Here is an 18,555-nt window from a genome sequence, read left to right as displayed (position 1 = left end):
TGTGTTGTTGTTGTTGTCTTATTTGTTCACGAAACAAACAACTGACATTTGATTCCGATTTTATATTGTGTTTACATTGCTTCTTGTTTGTTTCCCATTTTACCCTGATTTGAACCCCCATTTGATTGTTTCTGGATTTAAATGCGATTCACGTTTGATTCGTCATGACTCACACTGATTCTGGTTCATTGCATCGTTAATCTTGATTGATTTCTGAGCTTTACATTTGATTTCCTTCTTTGAGGTCTTTGTTGATTTTGACGGCCGTCGTTCACACGATTTGTGTGCGCGACTGGACACGGATTTGTGCGTTTGTGAAAGGACTGACGGCTGTTCACGCCATGTGTGTTTATTATTATTACATTAAGTAAAGTGGGAATCATTTGGGGGTAGCGAGCCTCTTGATTGTGAGATGCTGCTGCATGGCGGTGTGTGTGTCGGAGGGGGCGCACTTGACCTCCCTCTCAACGGCGGAGACGATGGAGAGCTTCTCAAGGTTGTCACTCAAGACTACCCCCGCTCTTGACGTGCTGCACCTTTGTTTCATCCCCTAGCTCTCCACTTTTATCTTCTCTTGACTTCACATGGCGCAATGCCGCCAATCAAACTGAACAATTATGCTCCCAGAATTTGTTTTCACAAAGTAATAATAATATCCACAATATACTAACATCAAAATAAACCAGAAAGACCAATTGAAGTATCTCACAGTAATTGGTTCCATCTTCATGAGCTAACCAAGATCAACCTTCCATTATTAGGCTCTAAACAGTTCTCCAATCGCGATTCTTGAATGACTCAATTTTACAAGGTCATCGAGATTAGGGTTCCACTTTGATGAGCTACTAAGCTCGGCTTTTCGACACACAAGCTGTCGTGGCCATGATATTACAGGACTTAGGTTCCACCTTCAAGAGTTAGCCAAGTCGTGAAAACATGTTGGGTGGGCCAAGACGGGAGCGTTGTGTTTTACGCCAAGACAATACAATTAAATGATTAATTGTCAGTGCGAGGCGTCGACAATTAAAAGCATTCTCGGAATGAAAACGGCATTATGACGCCACTGATGATACCCACCACGTCCCCTTTTTCAAAAGCAATTTTCATAATTCCAAATAATTGCAATGATGGCATATTCATCCGTTTAGCGGGTGCTGAGGGCGGACGCTAATGAAACACAATCATTAGCATCCAAACAAAGTAATTGGCCAGGCTTTTATTCCGGCACATAGGTGATAAGGTACAATCACCAGCCGGCTCCAATCCGACGTCGAGTAATTAAAGCAAAGACGGAGATGAGACGGCGTCGCTTTGCTACACCTTTGAAAACAGCTCTGATTGCTTTGATTAGAAGCCTTACTGTACCCCTTGATTTTGTTTATGGATACGCTAAGCATGGGTAGGGTTGGCGTGTATCAGGGTCTTCATGTGAAAAGTATGACCGTAGAACTTATTGAGCTCAGTATGTCAAGAAAGTATTGCATTAGTAGCCATGGATAATTACAAAGAAGAGGAATATTATTTTTTTTAAAGAAATAAATGATGCTAAATTGTCATTCTCGCTCATTATTGCGTTAAATTTTCACATTTCACCATTTGCATCCATTTTTGCACATTTTCTAGTTTTTTTTAAATAAACGCCTGACTTAATCTTTTTTTTTTTTAGCCTTACCGCACAAGTAGTCAAGGTTATTTTCGAATAAAAAAATTCAAAAGCTTCAGAAATTACCATTAGCAAGGCCCTGGATATAAGGGCCTTATATAAAAGGTATAAATATAAGGTATAAAATACATGGTCATTTTTTTCTTTACTATGGTCAGTTTATTAGGTTGAGGGGGTCAGGGGTCAAGTCTTAGGGTTATGTTAAGCTCATCATAAAAAGCCTTATAGTCGTTGTTTTTTTCCAAAAGGCTGCGCGAAATAACTTTGTGGCATATGTGTTGGGAGGGGGCGAGGGGGGTTGTGAATTCGACAGACGAAGAATGAGTTTGATTAGCGCAAGTTTCTCGTCATTGGCAGCCATTGTGTGCCAGGCACCAGGCTAAAGAAATATATATTTATATCCCCAAAAGCGCAACATCCACCGTGACATTTCTTAATCAAATATGGCAATCAGGCGGCCGCCATTTGCCGTCCCTTTTTAATTCTTAATCAAAAGCGGCAAGGAGCAAATGAGGGCGAGACGGCGGCGGCGGCAGAGACGCGCGCGGGTCATTACGCGGCTTTCTCCCGGCCGACGAGAGCTGAGCACAATTCATCAGAGGCCATTAGGAGCCTATTTACTTAGCGCTGCGGGGGGCGCCCCCATTTTGCTGTCCTTTTTTGACTGATCCTATTCTTGGACCACCACAAGGAGGGCGCAAAGTACAAGCGTGCCTGTCTCTCCCGTCTGCGAGCTGAACCAAGACTGAACATGGACCGCAAATCGGCAGTACAAGGAAAGGGGCCAGGAGACGCACAAGACAAAAATGCTGATGTGGGTACCAGCAGGAACCGGAAAGGGACTCTGAAGCCAGCCAAAGTTTTGGTGCTCGTTGAGGCAAAACTCAGGCGTGGCTGAAATTCTGTCCTTCAAACACCAAAACAACTGATAGCGGCACAAAGGAGGGCAAACGGCGCCTGCTTTTACCAAATTGACACAAGATTGAGTCACAGGCCCTCGTTGCTCTGTTTGTCGGGTGTGGCCCACCATTGCAGGAATGTGTGCGTGTCCACTCGTCAATCATTCACTTGCTTTGCTACGTAGACGCCTGTGGTACCAAACATGACATCATTGGTTGCACTACATTACGACGGAGAAATCTCGCGGGTGTTGCTGTTCATTTCCACGTCTTGAATACAAGCGGCGACACAGGAAAGTTGACTAAACCTCATAAAATTCAAATCATTCAAAAAATAATTCTGTTTCACCCCCAGATTTCTTCCCCCTCGAAAAATATCGGAATTGAGACTCGTTAAGAATCGGAATCAAATCGAAGAACCCGATTCGGCATTGTGCAAATTCAAACGATGCCCCAGCTCCTGGTCTTAAGTACAACGCTGCTCTGCAGTCATGCTGGCAGAAGTTGACGTGGATGAAGTGTGGAACTTCTCACAAACGGGCCTGATGGATGGACAAGGAGCACGTCTGATGACGGCGCTGCCGCCGAGCAAAAGCGTGTCATTTTCTCATTAAGGCGCAGAGCGTTCTGGCCCGGCCCCAATTAGCGGCGAGCGCTGACCTCGGACGCACATTTGGCACCTTCAATTCATCTTCCCAATCTATCACCTTCATCAGCGCGCCGGCATCCAATCATCGTCGGCGCGATACATAATTCATACGCCAGGGATGATTGTACGTCATCCGCACAGTGTTTTTTCATATCAGAAAATCCTTTTCAAGCATAGTTTAACAACATGGTGACATACATTTCCATTTTCCATGCATCAATGCCGTCGGATGGCATTGTCAGAAGCCTCACTCAACGTGGAAAAGTCGTAAAATCTCGTTCTACCGTTTGTTACCAATGCGAGAACGTGGATAGCAATGCTATAAAAATTTGGACTCATCTATGTCAGAAACCATGTTAGCATTTGAGAACTAGATACAAAAATATTTTGGATTTCTATGCATTAAAGTCATAGTGTTTTGTCATGAACCCGTTAATCAATTGATCTTTTATGCATGAGAGTCCGAATCTTGATTTTACCGATAATGAGGGAAAATGTATATTTATTAAGGATCCAATAAAATCGATCTCACTCGCATGAAGGCAAAAATGTTGTTTTTAGCATTTGTTAATAACGCAACATAAAAATCGTGTCGCATCACAACAACTCGCACAGCCACCGATAATTGCCGCATGGTTTTCGGTCTACAACGCGAGCTGTGTTTTATACGCGTTGAAGTCGTGAAATCTTGCCGCAGAAGCCTCTTGGGAAAAAAATGGCCACCATCGAAACTGCTCAACTTGGATTGTACAAGTGGGCCTGATAAAGTGTCAAGATGGCCTTTTGGCTGCTTTAAGTTCATCTTGTTGCCGAACTCGACGTGACAATTCATTAGCGTTTATCCTCAATGTTTGCACTCTCTTTCGACGTATGTTCAAGTGGGGGGGGGGGGCGGTGCCCCCCCTTTCCCGCCCCCTCCGCCTTCTGCACGTGCAACCGCCTCCCTGCCTTTCATGGCTCAGAAATGCTCGATTCGGTGGCAGTAATCAGAGCGGCGCCTCTAAGCAGGCGGGCGGGCAGGCAGGAGCCCCCGGCCCCGGCCAAGCCTCTCATGGTCGTCCCCCGCTCAAGAGCTGCTTTAATTAACCATCATACCACAGATGGGATCGATTTTCCCCCCTCCCCCTCCGCCTTCCCTTCCCTTCCAACCTCTTCTTCGCACTGCTTTCTCCTCCATCTTTGCTACTTCTTCCTCTTCTCTCTCGACCGTAATTGCACTGGATTTGTGCCAGCATACCCCCCCTCGGCCCCCACCCCAGACCAAAAGCCCCACCCCCCACCCCCATGGCAGGCCTCACCTGCTCAATCCCTTATTAGTGTCAGGAGCCATCGCGGATTCAACTAAAGAGACGGGAGATTGATTTGTGCGCCGGTCGGCCCAAGAAGAATCAAACTGGGACTTTTCTCGCCGTACGTTTGTATGCGTGCAGGTGTATGTCAGTGGCAGGCTGGACTTAAAGTAGCTCAGCCTTCAGTGGGGGATTTACACGACTTAATCCATTTCTTCATGCCGCCAATATCAGGTCCCGATTATAGAAGCCATCAATCGATACGATACCAAACAGCAACAACAGCTACTATCTAGTAATAAGCATTTGGTAGATTAGGTTGTCATAGTAACACAAAGGCTAAAACCCAATTGGGTAGGAAAACAATGGAACCAATTTGATTGAAATTTTAGCAGGTACTACCATGCCAAAAAGGCTGCTTCAGACCAAACATGGTTGCTAAGGACAATTGTCTTCTGAGGATGAATTTTCCACAATCTGGGGCTGCTACCAAAACGTGCGGGAAAGCCCTTCAAATAACAATTCTTCTGGCCCTGGACGTGCAATTTGGGCATACATACAGACGTTCACTCGGAATCTGCTACAGTAGCACTCTTGAGAAATGACCTGTTGTGTGTAAGAAAGTGGTGGCCTATAGATTATTCATGGCTATCGCGAGATTAACATCTATTTGCGAGATAGGTGAGTTTGTGGTGCAAGGTGTGTTTGCTCGCGCACGCGTGTGTGTTGGTGAGGCGGTGTTCTGCTCAGGATTGCTCCGTAATCGCAGTCCTACGTCCGCACGACACAGCTTGAGAGTGGTGTCAGCTGGGCTCTTGTCTGTTTGCTAATAGCGGGGCTGGGCTGGGGGGGGGGGGGCGGTTGGGGTCAGGTCGCTCTCTTTGGTGTCTTTGATCCCCAGGTAGGGGACACGAAGGAGGTGACGCTGTTGAATACTAACAGAGGGTGGCTTGAGTTTAACATTCTCATAGTGTGTGTTTTGCCAGCGAGCAGCTTAGTGCGCCACAGCTTGCTAACACACGTTATACAGGGGAAAAATAAAAAATAGACTATGAATTCAGTTCCGATCAAAGTAAGATGCGTTCGATGGTAATGGTAAGGAATGGCGTCCATGGTGGAGCCTTAGAAGGAGGCAGTAGAAAGCAACTTGGACTGCTACTGAACGGCGTGGCGCTTCTTGCTGCACGCCAGCAGGTGCGGCACTCGGGCTTTTGTGCGTTCCAGCTGCTGATTTTCTTAGCGTTTGTGTAGAAAGCCGGGCCGCCGCCGCCCAGCTGCCAGAAGCAGGCGCGGGCGAGTAGGCCATCATTGTGGTGTGATTTCCTCCTCTCCTCGCAGATGGAGTGTTTTTGTCGGGAGCTCGGGCCACTGTGATTGCCTCTTCGCCACCGGTGTCAGCCTGGGATAATACTACCCCCCTGACAACCCCGAGCCTCCCTCCCCGCTCTGGAACAAAACAGGATCAGTGCAATCCATTTTCTTTTTCTTGGGCAAAATGGAATAATTTCAAAGAGACAATCCCTGGCGTTCCCAAAGGCGCCGGCAGGAGAATCAAAAGACAACCATTATGGCACAGAAACTGCGGGAGAGGCATTCTGCTTTTTTCCCCCCACCTGACCTCCCCTTTGGCTAGTAGAAAACACACTCTGCCTTGTAACCTGCTAGCATGCTAAGCTAAGCCTCGCGCAGGATTGTCAAATGTAGACATAATTAGACATTTCATAATTGCATATCTTACTAATTTTGACTCTATAGATATGCCTTTGCTGTAGTTCTGACAGTGTCGAACATATCAGGAGAACCATCTGGGCCCAGTGACATCTTTACATTGAAAAACGAGTCGATTTGTGGTGCTTCCACAGCGAGCTGTCCCCTTCAGCGCCCTGATGGTGCTTGAGCCGAGTGTGGCGGTGGCGCCGGCGCCGGCTAAGAGAGAAGGCGGGCGCCCCATCTCACTTGCACCTCTTCTCCCAGAAAAGATCTAAGAATGAGGGTTTTTAAAAAAAAAAAAAAAAAAAACAGTTTGAGGGGTGGGTGGGGTTGCGAAAGAGTCGTTGTGACGCCCCCCCCCCCTTTCTATATTCTCTGAATCGTAGATATTCCTGAACAGCTCCGCATAGGAAGCGTGTAGCACGTAATAAAGGCCAAGAGGCTCGTAGCGCAAATAACGTTTTTTTTTTTCTGGGCAATGTCCGGAAGGTTTCAGGGATGCTTGACCGATGAGAGTCAATTACAGATGATGGAGGGCGATTGACTCCCCGCCATCCTTGTCAAAGTTACGCCACTGAAGCACACATATATGTACTTGGAAGACTATATATGTGCTGGGATTTGTTTTTTGTTTTTCTTAGAACTGAAGTTGTAAATGTAGGTCAGAAGCGCAGAGGAGGAGGAGTACAAAGAATTTGTACTTTATTACTTCCTAGCACTCGTGGAAGGCATGAAAGGAGCTTGGGGGTGTCGGTGGGGGTGGGGCTAAGGGTCTCATCGGCATCCAGCTCGCCACAAATGTGTTTTGCTACCAATCAGAGGATGTAAAATGCTGACAAATTAGAAATTTGAATTAGTTAAAAAAAACTCATCATGGCTGACTGGATTTAAAAAAAAATCTAAAGTCCACACACTGGACGCAGCGCAGCAAAGAGAACCGGTCTGAAATGAAGTACAGTTAGGAAGTATTTGTACTCCACTGGCGGAGGGCAGGAGGGGAGCTGGGGCTTGCTTGTCGGTGGGGGCTAAGTGTCTCATCAGCATCCAGCTCAGGTGCTGCCGGGGCCCGCGCTCTAACTATACCCCGACTTGATTGTAATTGCCTGAATTCCACTCCCGCTGCTTCCCTGCTGCCACTTTTAACTCCACACAGCCCGGCGCTTGCTGGCGTGGAGCAGCTGACTTGTTGAGGGCTCCGAGGGGATGCTCCCTTTAGCCCCATCTCTAGTGGGGGGTCACAGGTGCATGACAATAATTTCACCGTCGCCCCTTCTTACATGTGTCCCCACAGTGATGGCATGGCAGACGTATTTCGTCTTGAGGTGACAATGTGAAAGCCGAGGCCCACAGAAAGACACTTAACAAGAAGCGTGAGCAGAAAGTGGGACTTGTGCCCACAAAGTTGTTGGGAAAAATTGTAACCTTCTGTGCTCTCGTTATTGTCACAATGCTGCCAAAGCTTTAGTTTTGGGTCAAATTTTTTTAAATTATTGATTGTAAATAATTTTAACAATTACAACAAATTAAACAGCCAAAACATATTTTTTTGTCAAATATCTAATTCTGGGTATTTTTTCCCATTGATATTATATGGCAGTTATGATTCCAATTTTGCTAATAAATGAATGGCAGATGATTAAAAATGACTTTCTTGTCTAATTTCCTCATAAACTGTCATATGAACCCAAGCGTCCAGAGTGGAATCATTTTTGCCCCATTTTTTGAAGTATCAAATTAGTAAAAGTTAAGACCCTAAATAAAGTGCTCATATATGTAAAAATTCATAGACAAACATATAGTCCGCTTTCGCAAAATGATTTTAGTTTTTACATTGATAATTGACATTTTACAACAAATAAAAACAACTACAAAATACAATATTTTTGTTGAAAAACATCTTGGGAGAAAATATTAAGACCAAAATCAAAATTAAACAGCCTATTCCAAATCGTCATACAATCTTAATTACCGACGGTGCGTGTGAGCTCTTTAACAGTTCTTTTGTTTTGCGTCATTTTGTAATGAACAAGAGCTCAAATGAATCACTTCCTCTCACGGAAAAACAAAAGCTCTGAAAAATTACCAACCGGGTGGAGGCGGGGGTTTGGGGAAGAAAACTGATTTTTCAGCAGCAACAGAAAGAAGCCTCCGCAGGGTTAAGCTAAAAAAGTTAGCCTGTGGCGCTCGTCACCATGCGATAATGGCTCCGGCTGTAATGAAGAACGGGCTTGTTGCCAACAGGTGGTCTCTTTAAAAAAGAGCCGAGCCACTGCACTCACCATGATGGGGAAGGAAAAAGGGCTGGTGGTGGTGCTGGCTGAAAAACTGCCATGGCAAAATGTGTCAGAATCTAATGTTCTGCAGAGTGAAAAGCCTGTTTTCGCTCCTTTGTCCCCCCCCCTCGCTCAAGATTCAGCCTCGTTCCTCATTGTTCGCGGGCTCAAACGAGCAACAGTCTTTTTTGACACCGAGCCACCGGCTGAATAAAGACTGGAGCTGACTAGTCACAGGAAAGAGCTTTCTTCCTGGAGGGCTTGGAGCCCATTAAGAGTTGCCGAGATATGAATAGATATGAATCCTCTCTGGCGACCTCACCAGAAGGAGGGAAAAAAAATTATGAACTCCAAAAGACAGGCGGAAAGAAAGGGGGGGGGGCGGTGTAGACAAGGAACACCTCTGTGTCTTTTGAGCCTGGCTCCCAAAAGACTGGGTGAGACACGAGGGGTGATTGACAGGTGGGAATTAGTCCCGAGTCAATGCGGAAGTGGACGCTTTGTTAGCGTGAAAAGACAAACGTCGCCTGCGTGACCTCGCAGCCATGCTCAGGTTCCATGCTTGCAGGAATTGAAAGAATAAAATAGTTGTTTTCAAAGACAAGCGAGCAATTGACAAATTAATGGCCTCGAAGTTGGATGAGTCCCAAGTCATGCTGCGTCCCAGCTTGGCCAAGACGAGAGACAAAATGGCCGCTTCTCGACACGAGGAACGCAGTGAACGTAAATTGGCCAAGCGCGGACTTCGAAGAATCTACGCGAGAACGAAATTGGAACAGCCAAGCACAAAATGCATCTTGGGATATTTTCCCAGTCAAGCCTTCACAAGTATCGGACCGGCGATGCGGCTTCGGTTGAAACTAGCTCACATCGGATATTCCCTTGAGTTCTTGGTTTATTTGTACTATGGATCGGAACTTGTGGCGCAACTGACGACAAAGATCACATCGACGTAAAAACAGAAATGAATGCAATTGGGACACAGCCAGTATCTCCGGCAAACTTTTTCAGCGCAACAATTTCTGACAATACATTTTTGGGAAGTTGCGTAATTTATCTAGCATTTCGATGTATTTACTTTCTTAATCACACTCACCTCTGGAGCTTTGACTTTGACAACGCCGGGCCACTTTCTGTACAACGCTGCAGTTAGCTGAAATTCCCCCCAGGAGGCCGCAACACTCGCCACAAACTAAAAAACAGGCAGGATGAAGATAATGAGATATTTGGCGAGCCACTTGAGGAGGACGCCGAGCTCAATGGGCGCATGATGGGCAGATCCCGGCCGTCGCGTACAAGCTTTTGTCCCGCCGCATAATCCATTTGTTACCCTCGGAGCAATTTGTCCTCATTAACCCTCACGAGGGGACCGCGTCCGAGACAAAAGCTCCGGGGGAACAATAAAAACCTCCAGAGAGCAGAGCCCCAAATCCATTTGTCAATGTTGCAGCAGCTCAAGTGGTCCCTGCACATTTCGACCCCCTTGTCTAACATCCGCAGAAGGATCCGAGCCAAAGAAATAATAAAGGAAACAGAGGGGTACACCTGAAAGAAACACAGAAAGAAATCCCCATTTCCGTGTTAACAATAATATATCCTGACAAAAAAAAGACGCCAGAACGCAAGTTCTATTGTACCAAGGTCACTCCATCAATCAAAGGGAAAAGAGTAGTGACATGACAGACAAAGAACGTCACCGAAGAATAAAACCGCTTACAGTAAATGCAATAACGGAAGAATGTGACACCTGTTGGCTGCTGACGTTTTATGACTTGGCAGTTTTTGCACCGCTGTGGTGATTATTTTGAGTTAGTTGTCTTTCTGGATTGATGATCCATCTTCCAATGTGGCTCTTGTGAGAAAACACATCTCAGTGACAAGGAAAAACAAAACATCAACTAAATGGCCTGTAATTGATTAAGAGTACAGAGCTCAAAATAATAATAAATACATATATATATATGGATATTTATAGACACATACATTCTGGTCCTGGTTCTTTAACTACCATTTTTTTATAAGCTTGAAGCAAGCATGCTTAGAATCTAAGTGTGTGAGTGAGAAAGTGCAATCTGGCGCTCAAATACTTCCAAACGTGTTTGAATGTGTAGAATTTCATTTAGTGCTTCTGGGTCTGGAACAGTTTGGAACCAACGTAAAAGAAATTGAATAGCACTAATGCAAAACGAGCCTGTTTCATTGCAATTGTTTGAAAAAAAAAGAAGAACGTAATTGTCGCTTTAGTCATTTATGAGGGGGACGGCAGCGGCGGCGGCATCGTCGAGCAAGCGCAGCGGCAGCCCGTTTAAGCAGCGACAGCGGCGCTGCTTTGTTGGGTCTGCGAGATGTTTCGCAAACAAGAGTTGCCATAATCAGGTCATTTGTCATAATGACAACCATTAGCGTGGATCATCAGCAACGCAGCAGTCAGGCAAAGAAATCAGGTGGCCTTGCTCAGCTTCCTCCCAATTACGCGCCGTGGCGCCCGCACACGCGCGTGTACACACGTGCGCACTCGCGCTGTTAGCAGGTTGTTTGATTTGTCTGCTTGTCTGTTCGACTCATCGCTGATAACCAGCCACGCTGATTTCGAGCAGTTGTTTTTTTGTGTGAGTCAAAAAAGAACTTAGAGATGTAAAAACTTCAACATGTACAGTGCAATTCAGTTAAGAGTACACACGCAAAAAAGTTCATTTGATCAAGCAGATGCTAACCTGATCATGGTCACGGATATGATCAATAATTCACACAAATGCCAACTATTAATTTGTACTGGCATGCAAATGAACGAAAAGAATAGTAAAAAAACAATGAAATTGAACGATTTTAGATGTTAATTACAGCACCATGTCAGCACGTCTGGGTGCTCACTCCATTTGAAGGTACAATATATAGCATGTAGCATATGGTGAGCTAATGACTAGCAACAAATAACTTCCCCTAAATATAAAAAAAAAAAAAAAAGCAAGTGGCTAATGAAGTAGGTGCTAAAGTACATAGCATGTAGCATGGCTAACGACAACCATGTAAATGATCAGAGAATACTAGGGATGGGAATTTTCACCATCAAAGCGATACGATACACATTTCGATACACTGCCAAACGATTCGATGCATTCACGATTCATGGAATTACCAATGATAAAATGCGATACGATTCTCCCATCTCTGGCGATACAGTGCGATACAGTACGATTTAATTTTAAAACAATACGAACCACTGCTATACGATACGATGCAACTGCATCTTACAGGTCGTATTGATTTTCCGATGCATATCGACGAATCTTCCCAACCCTAGAGAATATCAATTAAAGCAATTTGAAATGAAGCACAAGTCCAACGTTCAAAGCGCGAAATTTACATTTATTTACACAGGGGAGCATTATACCTGACTGGGGATTGCACTGAAACAACGCAGACAAAACAGGCCTTGGTTTCCTCATTGTAGGTTTTCTATGTCAGTCAAAAAATTATCATCTGGGTCCATCGCTACAGCTAATTTTACAATTCCACCAAATCATGTCAAAATGGGAACTCGGGTCCATATGCAGGCCGGAACTCGTTGGCCTTCTTGAGCAGGGCTGCTTTGACGGCGCTAATCTTCTCATCCAGCTCGTTCAGACTGCAGGCCTGAAGAAAACCATCAACAGCAAAGGCAGTCTGGCAGCAAGGAGATGAAAGCATTCCAAAAAGAACAGGAAAGAAGATGTGTACCTGAGCAGGGGAGGTCTTGGGTCTCTTGTGTGGGAGGTTCTACAAAGAAGTAGACACCTTGATGATTAGCCAAAAAGTCACGCCGTCCTTCTAAGTCTCAAGTAAAATGTATGCACTACAGGTTTTAAGTCTGCGGACTTGTCCAGTCCAAAATTTTTTGTTTTTTGGTGACGTCATACCAAAAGGACGCCCTCTACTGTTTTTCGGAAATAACTTCATTTTAGTGACATTTTGTGACATTTATGTGGGAGCAACTACATGAAGCTGCTTGAGCAAACCCCCAAAATACATTTTATCCCCACCCCTCCCCCCCAAAAAGTGGTACTTGGACTGGAAAAGACCCCGTCGATTTATTCAGAAACACTCGACATGCGCGCTGGCACAAACATGCAGAGAGTCAAAAGGGGTTGAAGAGCGCAGCGTGCTGTGCTGTGCGATGGAGGCATCACGAGACGGAGAGACATGATGCGGCTCATCTCGAGCACACTTTGAAAACGTTGTCGCTGCACACACACACACACACGCACGCACGCACGCACGCACGCACGCACGCACAGAGACACACACGGCGGAACTACGTCTTCCTTCAAGCCACGTCGCATTCTGCTCATGTGCTTTTGACGGCACGTGAAGTCCCAAAAATATCGGACATATAATCGAGTATTCCTCAATGTTTCTGCCTTTTTAACAATACTGTTATCTATTTATTGCTATCATTACGATGATGATCTATTTAATTATGAAAGACAATGTGGTCTTAAAAGAGTAAAAGAAAAACTATTGTACACAAGACAATCTTGTGAAACAATTAATGAAGACGATTATTCATTGATTTAAAAATTTTGTAATGATTCAACAACCAAAACTGCCATCATAGCCTCATGTCAATTTCACCACAACATTTGCCACATTCATCATTTCACTTCGATTACGTTTAAGGCCAAAATAAAAATTACGATTAACTTTGGATTAATTGCCGGGCTCTACTGAGATGAACTCTGAACCTTGAATCTTTCCTAAGTTTCAGCCAAGCATATTACCAAGTCCTAAAACTGAATATTGAAGTCTGCCTCGAGTCATGTGACTCAAGTCCCACACCTTTGTTGTCACCTGGGCCCACACAATGGCCGGTGACATGGCACCTCTCCCTCTTCACTAAAGGAGTGACCTGCTGGTAATTTTTTTTTTTGTTCACACTTTTCCTCTGCCAGCTCAAAATCTTTTGCTGGAGTCTCCATTTTTGCTCCAGGCGGCTAAATGGTGCCTCACAGGTGACTTTGCTACTAGTAATAGCTGCGGAACTAGCTAGCAACTTCAATTAGCCGCTTATAGCTTTTGACTAGGCCGGCTGGTTCTTGAGAAATAAAGCGCGCGTGTCCTCACCGTGGATTGGAAATACTCTGGCGAGAGTCCCTCCAGCTGCAAGATACGGTCCTCCAGCTTCTTTAGCCTCTGGTAGACACTCACGGGAACCGGGCCCGCTGCAGGAAAACATCCAAAATCAGACATTTTAATCACATATGAAGCCCATAAAAAATATGTGTGTGGTGATCCATCAGGGTTCTAAAGAATTCCAGTCAGGAGGTGAGCTTTCCTGTTACCTGTTGGGAGTCTGAGGTGAGCCTCAATGTTGTTGAGGCGTTCCTCGATGGCCGGGTTGCCGCAGTCTTGTGTGGCAAGGCTTCGCGCCTGTTCGCCAGCTTCTCCTTGACCTCCAGAGTGGGTCTGAGGCCCGTATGTGTTCACCACCCGCGTGACTGTGACAAACATTTACAAAAAAAACAAGTGAAGCACAGTTAATTTCTTTTCATGCTTGTTGAATTTACAGCAATGTTTGTTTAAAATCATATAGCCGAGAAGCATCGTGCTTTCTTAAGTCATGTCAAGAATTAGTTTTGACAATTTAATGGTTGTCTCTGGTTATTTTTATACACACAATTAGTTTGTAAATGCACAATGATTGCTATTTTATGTTCCAGTTGCACCTTTGACGTGGCTTTTAAATCCGGGGAACGGCGTGAACACGGCGTCTGTTCTGGCGCAGCTCTCCCCTGGTGAGAAAGAACAAGAAAATCACATGAATAAAAGCACAATAACATCACGGCCGCCGTGTTTTCCAAGGCCGTTAGCTACTCCAGCTCAGTCCGGCCTGACCTCTCGCCCGCTGGAAATCAGCTCTCTCCCAAACATTGGCAATCTGTGCGCGGGCTCTCACTTCACACCCCGCCGCATTCAATCCCCCTCACCCCCACGTCGGCCTCGCTCACCCTGATTGCAGTCGATCACGTTGCAGAACTCGCGCACGTTGTTTTCATTGATCTCCATCTGCTTGCGCTCCATAAATGCAGATATCCTGCGCTCGATCTGGAAGGACGACACGCGTAATGACAGGCGATGGATTGATCGGCCATCCGCAAAGCAAAATTGTGTCGCCGCTGTGATGAGAATGTAACGAGGCAAACGGGACGGGAGGGGATGGCAGGGTGAGGGGAACCTTGCTGGATTTGTGGGCGTCGCAATTTACATGATGAGGAATGACAATTGCAATTCCAGGTAGGCGCATCGTGCGGGTCGGCTGGCCACTGCGGCGTGATAGAATATGAACACTGTTTGCTTGGCTAGCAAAATAAATGCACAACAGAATGGGGCCTCTTGTCCTCCATCCACATCCAATCTGAGAGTAATGAGCATCCACTTCATAATCCATCAAGGACCAGGCCCCGCTCTCAAAGTCCTCCAAGCTGCGCGGTCTCTCACAGCAGACCGCGCCGCTAAAGGACCCCCGCCCCTCACCCTGTTGCCAGATCTTGGGCCTGCAACGAGCCTTTTAATGACGTGATGATTATTCATAAGCGTAACCCACCTCAGACTTGCCGGCACGGATTTGCACCAAGACGTCATCGGCCGCGTCAGGAAGGGGCGGCATTGACGGGCTGCGGCGGAGGGCGGACGAGGATGCGGCGTCATGCGTCGTTTCTTTCTCTGTATCAAGTGACTCACGAGTTGGAGCCTCGGCCAGCGTTTTGAGGTTCTCCGACATGGCCTGGAGTAAATATAAATAAATACAAATACTTTTTCAATCCTTTATTCTATTTTTCATCATTATTTGTTCCACGTCAACATTATTCGCTGCTGGTCGTAGCTGTTGTTGGTTTTGTTTTGCTTGTGCCATGTGATGAGATTTCATTCTGTATACTCTTTTGAATGACAATAAAGCAAGTCAAAGTTGTAAAATAATGACAATAATACAAAATCTAAGGTTCAGCAACAGGTTTAGAGAATACAAGCGTTTATTAGGTAATGAAAAACTGGGGTTTTAATGGGTGTCAATAAAGCAATTTTGCCCACTAAGATGTTTAGAACTACAGTATAGTAGAAAAAAAAAAAGTTGTCAAATTAGTTTTGTTGCTCGTCTTGGCATCCAAGTCTTATTACCACAACCTGAGAAATTTGTACAAACATCCGAGTGAAATGTTGAGAGGATATGTAGTGTACCTGTAGCTTAATGATGTGCCGCTGTAGACAGTCGTAAGTGTGAGCGGCGTCCAATGGCTGTGGACTCAAGGCATCCAGGTTGACTTCCATCCTCAAAGCAGCGTCACCTAATTTGAGCTGAGACACGCAAAAAGCAAGAAATGTTTTGTATTTTTTCACTCAATTAACTTGCCTCGAATGATTGCAGTGAACATCAAGTTTTCATTTTGTCTATTTTTATTCTTCATTTCATAAATGGGGGATCTCTTTAATTTCTAAAAAGAGAAACAAAAAGAAAAGAAAACGCTTTGCATTAAAAAACAAAACTGCAACAAACATATTGGCAACAATGACTAAATTTTCGCAAGGTTGCGCCACTCTTAAAATAACTAATAAACTAAACTCATGAAAACGTTAAAATAATCGATGACTTGGTTCTTATCTGTCACATAAACATATAAGAATTAAACATTTTGAGCACTGTAGGGTGTCGCTTTACAAAGTTCTGTTCATGTATTTGCAGTGGCGTATGATTACACCTGCCCCATCCAATATGACTGCCTGGATAACAAAACACGGGGGTAGGGGGGGCTAATCCGCTCAATGAGGCATCTACGATTGTCTGTGGTGAAAATAAATCTCACACTTTATAAAGGATTTTACTTCTGCGAGAATGTCGGTTCTTTACAGTGTGAAATAGACAGACGGATGCTGTCGAGCAGCAGCGACGTGCATTAGCATGTGAGCTAGCAAACACCGACTTGGCTGGCTTCCGCGCTTAAAACGCAATACAAAAATACCAAACCAACCTCGCTGACAAGGTCGGCCAGCAGCTTGAGCAAGGCACTCATGCAGTCCGTGTAGCTTGACAATTTGCTACAAGAGGACTCGTTAGCGGAAGGGAAACTCTCTCCGGTCAGCTTCATTGTTTCCGCCATTGCTGTTTTACGTCAGAAGAAGACGTGGACGCCGATTGGTTGGAAGAAAAACATGGAGGGCGGAGCGTACGCATCACTGCGTGGGCGCGCGTCTGTAGCCAAGAGCGCCCACTTCACATAAACCAAAAAAAAAACCACAAAAAAACATTCTGATTATAAATTCCATAATTATTTTAGAAATGGTCATCATAGTGGGGGAATGAGATGCATTTTCACCAGCGTTTACACCCTAATTTGGTCATTATGCGGATATATATAAAAAAAATTATCCATTTCACACTTTTAAACTTATAATTAGTCTCAGGCTTTAATTTTTCGCTCTCAAACCATGTTTAAATGCCTCAATTCGTCACTTCTCTATAACTGTAAACAATTGTGCTTTGATAATACAGAATGTGTTCATTACATTAGATGAAAAATCTGGCATTATAACGTAGTTAAAAAATTATAAAACCAGGTTAAAAATGACATACTTAGCAGTTAACATTACACTTGACAACTCATACTAAGGAACAGTCATGCTCTAATGAGAACATTGTTGTTGAGTGCAGAACAGCCTGTGCAGCAGTGGCATCGACCACAATGGTGATTTTTGTGTGAGTGTGCGTGCACACGTTGAGTGACTGTGGGAAAATCTTGCTGCTCTATTCATTTTGCCGTCTATTCACTTGATGGCGAGAGAGACTGATGAGGACAACAACAGGAAAATGACAGTTCCTGGCAAACGAGAAAGCACCGCGGCACTCACGCGCCTCAAATCTCTTTTGGTGGGTTAATCATTTTAGGGGGAAAAAAAAAGGTCTGAGGACAAGTTCCTTGGTTTCATTTGTCTGTGTTCTAGCCCCCGAAACGGGAGCGTAACTTTACTTGTTTGACACACTGAGCCTACGTTCTCCCTACGGACTTATATTTGAATGGACTTAACATGCCGTCGGGAGAATTGAAACGCCATCTTACGTTGCCACTCACTAAAACTGACTAATTTGAAATTGATGTCTCCAAGGAGGGAGGTGTATCTCATGCATGTGGTCGGCATGTTGTCAATTTTTAAATGAACTGCAAAACGACTATCATTTTTTTAAACAAATAATTTGTGCCTTTTTCTTTGTGTACAGCGCTGATAATGGTTAAAAACAGTATGCAGTTCAAACGATACAAGCACAATTTTGCGTGGATTGCGTGTTGCCTTGATTTCGTCGTCCCCCCCCCCCCCCCCCCACACACACACTTTCTTTTAAATATTTTTTTAAAAAGGCGCCTGCACCTGTCACCTGGGGTCCCGCTGCCTCTATTCAATCCTCATTTACATAACCTCGTTTAGCAGTTCACAAATCAGAGCCATTAGGCGCCGCTCACGGGAGCCGAGGCTTCTAATTTGCCGCCGCCATGCAGTCAGCCGGGAAATTGTTGAGCTCGGGAGGCCCCCCAAAAGAAAGGTACGCGTCCTGGCTTTGATTGTTGATTGTGATGGTAAATGTACAGATGATTAGGACACGTGACCACCTCATCCTACCCCCGCCCACCGGCACTATTGATTTCTTGCCAGAACTCAGCAGGCAACCGATCCCGGGTGGTGCTGCGAGCCCGCATGAAGCAGGAAAGACATGGATCATCTGTAGGCCACATTTAGCAAGGTGCACAAGTCATCTTGTTGGTAAATGTCCGTCTGCGCGTCTGAGCGTTTCCACTCTATTCATCTTCACTCCAGCACATTCAATGGCCTCAAACTCATACCAGTATACGCTTACAGAAATTCGATGACTGCCCAAAAATTTCCTCTGCGCCGCCAGTGCGTGAAATGATTGTCAAGTTGTGCGCTCGCAGCTTCAGCCCATATGCGCAAGCATTTATAACGCCATTCCTCAAAATGTGCGCCGCGCAATCACTCCAAGCTCCCAAACGGGGGGAGCCTTTTATTGATGCGTCGTCGATTCAACAGGCTG

General features: G+C 45.1%; 1 protein-coding gene across 1 annotated transcript; it reads right to left on the bottom strand.

Moving 5' to 3' along the window:
- Positions 1 to 11,828: 11,828 nt before the first annotated feature.
- Positions 11,829 to 16,674, bottom strand: mbip (MAP3K12 binding inhibitory protein 1). The gene is made up of 9 exons (XM_085931933.1): positions 16,484 to 16,674; positions 15,696 to 15,812; positions 15,064 to 15,243; positions 14,468 to 14,564; positions 14,186 to 14,251; positions 13,802 to 13,957; positions 13,584 to 13,681; positions 12,201 to 12,239; positions 11,829 to 12,116 (listed from the first exon to the last, which is right to left on the bottom strand). The coding sequence occupies exons 1-9, from the start codon at positions 16,610 to 16,612 to the stop codon at positions 12,009 to 12,011; spliced, it is 990 nt and encodes a 329-aa protein (XP_085788059.1). The 5' UTR covers positions 16,613 to 16,674; the 3' UTR covers positions 11,829 to 12,008.
- Positions 16,675 to 18,555: the final 1,881 nt, after the last annotated feature.

The sequence above is a fragment of the Syngnathus leptorhynchus genome, chromosome 15 (assembly GCF_054491065.1).
Source record: "Syngnathus leptorhynchus isolate UIUO chromosome 15, UIUO_Slep, whole genome shotgun sequence".
Lineage (NCBI taxonomy): Eukaryota > Metazoa > Chordata > Actinopteri > Syngnathiformes > Syngnathidae > Syngnathus > Syngnathus leptorhynchus.
The sequence above is the reverse complement of the archived record's forward strand: the minus strand, read 5'-3'. Positions and strand labels throughout refer to the sequence as shown.

Coding starts and splice junctions, on each gene's coding strand:
- mbip (XM_085931933.1), bottom strand. CDS start 16,612: ATGGCGGAAACAATGAAGCTGACCGGAGAGAGTTTCCCTTCCGCTAAC. Junction 14,565..15,063: donor TCCGTGCCGGCAAGTCTGAG/GTGGGTTACGCT, acceptor TCGTCCTTCCAG/ATCGAGCGCAGGATATCTGC. Junction 14,252..14,467: donor CGTGATCGACTGCAATCAGG/GTGAGCGAGGCC, acceptor CTTTCTCACCAG/GGGAGAGCTGCGCCAGAACA.